The 6,343-nt window shown below is 33.9% G+C and overlaps 1 protein-coding gene across 1 annotated transcript in view; it reads left to right on the forward strand.

Moving 5' to 3' along the window:
- The window catches only part of UBR3 (ubiquitin protein ligase E3 component n-recognin 3), a 107,016-nt gene that overhangs the window by 75,093 nt on the left and 25,580 nt on the right, over positions 1-6,343 (forward strand). The window contains exons 31-32 of the mRNA XM_072418311.1: positions 2,126-2,231; positions 5,028-5,128. Coding sequence (XP_072274412.1) covers positions 2,126-2,231; positions 5,028-5,128 — 207 coding nt within the window. The remainder of the gene's footprint in view (positions 1-2,125; positions 2,232-5,027; positions 5,129-6,343) is intronic.

Consider the following 6,343-nt stretch of genomic DNA (forward strand, 5'->3'; position numbering starts at 1 on the left):
CATAGCCATTTGCAAAAATTTCCAGAAAACCTTGATGATTTCAGTGAGGAACAAGGGAAGAGGTTCCATCAAGATATAAAGGTGATGGAAGAAAGGTATCAGGGCGGATGGGATAGACACATGATGGAAGACTACTGCTGGAGCCTTCAACGTGATTGTCCTGATCATCAGCAGAAAAGGAAATCATACAAACAGAGTTTTTCAATTACTTCTTTGTGATTAGTTCTGTAAATATACTGAATATAGAATATATTGACATTAAGTATTTCAAAAATTTAATTTTGTATACATCGGCATATCTACTTTATTTTTGCTTAATTTTCATGTTTCAATAGTTTTCTATGAGGTTATTATTGAGGTAATTTATTTCACAAACTTTAGCCAATGTAGCAAAACCAATACCACATTTGTAATTTGTGCATCAATCATAACCTAAAATGACTGTAATCTGTTTGGCAAGAAAATGTTTGTTGACCGGTGTTATAGTATTTAAAAATATGTATATTTTTAGAAATTTAAAAAATTGTCATAAAACCTTTAGTTTGCCATTTAAAGTGTATGTCAAGAACAAATACTTATTTTAGTATACATCTCGAATAAATGCCCATTTTCCTATGTTTCATCCCTGCAAACATTTTAATACCATCATATAGAAAACAACATAATACTCCAAATATGCAGCCGATTTCTACCTTCCTATTTGACATCGCATCGTGGCTGTAAATTTCTAAGTGTTTGGTGTCTGTCCTGTCCACATAATTTCTGATGGGTTACAACACACACACAGACCTCTTGTGCACTGACAGAAGAAAAAAAATATATATATTCACCTTCTGTTTTGCAGTTCTTGAGGGCTTTAAAGTTGCTGGAAATTTCACTTCTATAATTTCTTTCTTGTATAATTACAGTTGTCAATAACTGCAGGTGTGTGTTAATTGTTTAATCCATGCCATCAGAGATCTAATTAGTTGAGTGACTGCACTACATTAAATTTTAAGCAGTGAATTGGCTTCTTTGGTAATTTAATCCACACAGGTATCCCATTTTAAAGGAAACGTGTCATGGTTTTTAGAAATGTTTTTATATATATATAAATTTTTTTTTTACTTTTTAGAAAGTACAAAGTTAAAACGGTTACATAAAATAATTTTGAATTATTTAGACATCTCCTCCCCATCAACCTCCCCTTTAATAAGCATTTAATAAGAGATATGTTATTATGAAAGGTCCTTGCTGGCAGCCTCTATAGAGATTGCTAGATCACACAAAAGTGTCTCTCCTAAAAGAAGGTCACTTCATGTATTTGACATGTAATGTTCTTCCCTTGTTCCTCTTTTCTAAGTAGTAGTATGTGTTGTTCAGCTTGCTACTCTTTAGCTTAAAACACACTGGAGGATTGCATTCCTCTGAAAGGGTCTGATTTTTTAAAGCTGTCCAAGACTGCAGAAGATACACTTTCATCAGTAAACGTGAGTGATCCAACAATCCTGGAATGGGTTTGGTCCAGGACTTTGAAGAAGTCCATTCCAGGTTTGCTGGATCACCCAACTTCACTAATGAAAGTTTATGTTCTCCAGCCTTGGGGAGCTTAAATAAATCAGCCCCTAAATGTAGCAATTGCTCTAGTTTCAGCGGCTTAAACTATGAGAGCTGGGTTTTAATTTAGCGCCACAATGTGTCATTTTCTTGCTTCTGTCTTCTTGTCTAATCACAGAATTGTTTGTACACTGTTTATTTACCGCACAGTGTTCTGTTATTTCGAAAGGGGTAAAAATAACACCGTGTAGCGCTTAATATCCAAAGCTGTTGTAATGGGTGTTATACATAGTTACAAAATGAATGCACAGTGTTCTGTTTTGTTAGGAAGGAGTAAAAATTACATTTGTAGCCCTTAATATCCAAAGCTGTGGTAATAAGTGTTAGCAGGGAACTGTACAATAATTTTTTCACTAAAACATTTCATGCTGGAAACCACCACCTGGCTGTAGTTCTACTTTAATCTGATTTGTTTGCTATTTATCTGTATTTCATAAAAGCATCTTATGAACCTGCAAAAAATAGTTGTATAAAAAAACCTATATTTAACCTGTTTATTACAGACTGTTCCCATGAATTTCTTTTGCAGATCAGCTTTTCCATGTTTTAGCCATGCACATGAGGCTGTACAGCATAGACTCTGAGTACAATCCCTGGAAGAAGTTAACTCAGCTGGTGCAAAAAAAAGATTTGACGTAAGTGTGAATAATTGTTTGTTTTTTTAAAATATATAATTAAAGTATATCTAAATAAAGCATTGTTTTCCACATCTACTCCAGGGACTGAACCCTGTGTTGTTTATGGTAAATTGGGTACTTCAAGCAGCAATTACCTGCTGGTAACATTATGGTATTGTAAAATCACTGTGTCCAGGATGTAATAACTTCCAACTGGCCTAGAATTAGTTCTGGCCAATCCAGACTTTTATAAAATGAGAAATAATTTGTATATCTTTGTGTACCTTATCATGTTTTAAAATATTATACATCATTTAAAGTACCTGAAAATAAATGGATTGCATTTGTTTTTAGTATGTCATTATTGCTCTTTGAACAGCTTTTGAAGCTTTCTTAATAAAACCACACAACTGGATATCATTAACTGTTTTGTCCCTTTATAGTAGATAAGATCATTGGTCCTAATACATCCACATAATTCTTTTACAGTAGATTAGGTTTTTGATTATTCACACAATTTAAAATGAGAATTCTTCGATTCATTGACTCAGATTCTAGGTTTATTCATTTGCTGAGTCAGCTACAGAATGTTCATATCACCAGAGAGTCCATTCAAGCCTGAGGAAAATGTAAACCAATGCAAATGGATGCGAGAAAAGTATACCAGATAAGAGAGGCTCCCATGTGCATGCATGATCATGCACTGCTGCTAGTTACTTTTCCTTGAATGATCATTACGTTGAAAACGTTGTATCTTTTTTACTAATAGGTAAAGTTTTACTAATACAGAAGTAAAGCTGATAAGCTGCAAATAAAGAAACTATACACATATTAAAAAAAGTAAGAAAATAAATCTCAATTAACTAATCTATAATATATATTATAAATATTCTCTTTATTGGTTTTTGCAGAATTCAAATTAGAAGCTTTTTTCTATTTTCAAAAAATTTTGCCAGAGTATTGAATTGTAAATAGGAAAATTTGTAGAATAAGACATTTTATTTATTCTGCTTGTAATCTTACTGAAGGCATTTTTTGTTTGTTTTTTTCTAACAATGTGTTCTTTTCACTCTTAATTACCACTTTGTTTACCCTAACCACCCCTATTTAACACCTTTCCTCTTCTCTTGTCCAATTAGTTTTTAAGTCTTCCTTGAAAATCCCTAATATTTTTTCATTATTGTTATATAATATTTTTGTTGCATTGGAATAATATATGAAACTGAAAGTTTAGTTTTTTTTAAACTATATTTGTAAATACATGCATACATTTGATTTTTGTGTCATTACAAACAGTTTTACAATTTTATATAACATTTTAATACCATCAAAAGAGCCTTGTTTCAGTATATGCATAACTGCCATTGTAAGTAAGCTATCACTTATGGGACATTAACAGCAATGTGGAATTTGCCCTGGTTCAGAGCATAAAGTGCTGATGTGGTTAGGGCTGCACAAGCTCCCAGGTTTAGGAGCTTCTGTCAGCCTATTTTGTCCACCAAAGAGGTACTAGTTGGTTATTTTTTTGTCTTGCATATGTCATTACATGTATTTGTTTACCTTCTTGGAGGTATTTAAACCATTATACATATAATCAGTTTAGGCTATTCAGCTGCAGAGCTTGCCACCCTTAAAGTTTTAAATGGCTTGCTCATGAATTTGTTTCTCTCCAAGGGGCTCTTTTTGTCTAAAAAGCTATGTGCTTACTACTGCGATAGCAATTTGTGACCCAGTTGGCGGTGCCAGGAATCGTGCTCTCTGGAGTACTATGTGCGTGATATTTCAATTAACACTCTTTGTTTAGCCTATTTGCCAATTTCTTATTTAGAACTTAATTTGAGTTCACATCTTTTGTTTTCAATGTCTATTAATGCGTAGCCTTACGAAAGCTGTCAACTGTGAAAAGTAAAGCTGGCCAACACATTTGTTGGTACTCCAAAATATTTTTTTTTGTTCTTATACTGACAATTTACACCTGCATAATTCTTATATTCTTGTAACATAGGCATTGAAATCCAGCATGTGCCTCAACTTTGTGTTCCATCAAAATGTTTTTATACATTGTATAGTGATCCAAAAAAAAATTATCTGTCATCGGGTATACCTATCTTTTATGTGTGGGCCTGACCCACATGGTGATAGTCACCCAGATGAAGTTACAACCTCCTGACTACAAAGTACCTGCTGACACAACCAACCAAGGCATCCTAGGGAAGAAAACGATTTGACAGGAAGGATAACAGCGAAACCAGCACTAGATGTGTCTGCATCACACCCCTCCTGTTTTTTTACTAGCACAAAATAAAATATTTTATTTTTGCTGAAGATTTGTGATTGGTACTATACCACCGTTTTGGATTTGGGTGTTTAGACACCTATGGTACATCTTATTTTGGTGGAGGGTTGAAGACCCTTTTCAGCCCAGTCTCAGTCCACTGCCACTATAATACATAATAAGAAATTAGGTGTCAGGTTTAGTATTGGGCCTGATTAGGTATTGAAAGGCATAATCCAGTCAAAATTGAAAATCAAGCATTAAGATGTTTAAAGGAAACATTGTAATGTTGCTCAAGCATTTTTCACTTCAATGTTTACTTCTTGTCCTGTTCTATGCTACATATCCTTTCCGATAAGACACTTGCTGCAAGGCAGGCGAGCACCCCTAGCACATGTTCCGTGAACCCTGGCCACGTCCTCATCTTGAATAAACAGTAGTGATTATAATAAATAATATTGTCCAGTATTTACATAGTCTTTGGACTACATTGTTTTGGTTTTGAGATTTCTGCTTTATTTATTTATTTTGTTCCCCAGGACAAGTGAGGATGAGAGGGCTGAAGTTCCATTGCTTTTCAGAGACGTAACCTCAATACTGCTTATCCAGGTTTTAACAATGCCTCAACCACTGCACAAAGGTATGCAAATTCAGCACTTGTGATATTGTGTTTAGGGGACAGGAAGAGGGGGACAAAATGTCTAATCACTGCAGGTTCTGTTGTGTCTGATTTGTCTGCTGAAATAATGATTGTACCTTATCAGTATAAAGTGACATTGGGCTGGAAATTCTCTTGTGGCTTTGACAGGCTTATCAGTGTCCCTTGTCATCCTCTTTTTATCAGTCATTCAATACAGTGAAGAAGGTCCTGAAAAAAAATTGAAAGAAAAATTGAGAATAAACTAGCCAAATCTCAGAGCAGAGAAAGCAAGTCCGTTAGGTGACCTCTAAAACATTTCACTGGTCTAGTGCCAGATTAACATTTTCAATTGCATACAAATGCTTAGAGGGTAAAGGATTTGGCGGCTTAGAAATTAGATAACTGATATTTTATAAAATCAAAGATCACAATATCTCAAAATAAGCATGTTGTTTATTTTACTAACTGTATTATATCTCAAAATAAGCATGTTGTTTATTTTACTAACTGTATTATAATGCATTTTTAGTAGTTTTCAAATTTATTTTCAAAATTAAAAACAAAGTTACCTCTAACCCTTCTAATTCTGTGCCATTGGGCTGTAAATTGCCACTACAGGCCTAGTCTGTGAAATCTTGCATAATAATGAGAATAGGTAAAGTGCAACCTAAAATCATCAAACTAATTAGATGTTGAAGGGGAAATATTGCATTGTTATATCCCACTCTTATTGTCAAATATTAGTAGGGGTTTAGCCACCCCTTAAAAGTGGAGAATATGTACAAAAGACAGGAAAAAGTTTTTTTTTTTTTTGGCTAAATACAATAGTGTGTATTTAAAAAAAAAAAAAAACAAATATTTGTTGTTACATTAGTAAATGTTCGTCTTACCAACTAGACAATATGTAACTACTAAAGTTTTAACGTACGGCATTTTAGCCGTATGGATCACATAACATCTTGTAGCCCGATGCTTTTCGCCTATTGGCTTCTTCAGGGGCATATAGATGTAAATCGTTAGGAAGGAATAGGAAGGATCAAAGAAATATAGGGAAATATCTCACATAGAGATTGCACTGTGGGATTAGGTCCTTAGATAAGATTTAGTACAAGCTGGTAAAAAGTCTTAGTCCTGGTGGAATCGCTAGAGTATCTGGTCTCCTGATGGAGAGAAAATCGCAGGGCTCCAATGACTGTTTATTTATTATTATTATTA

The sequence above is a fragment of the Pyxicephalus adspersus genome, chromosome 7 (assembly GCF_032062135.1).
Source record: "Pyxicephalus adspersus chromosome 7, UCB_Pads_2.0, whole genome shotgun sequence".
Taxonomy (NCBI): domain Eukaryota; kingdom Metazoa; phylum Chordata; class Amphibia; order Anura; family Pyxicephalidae; genus Pyxicephalus; species Pyxicephalus adspersus.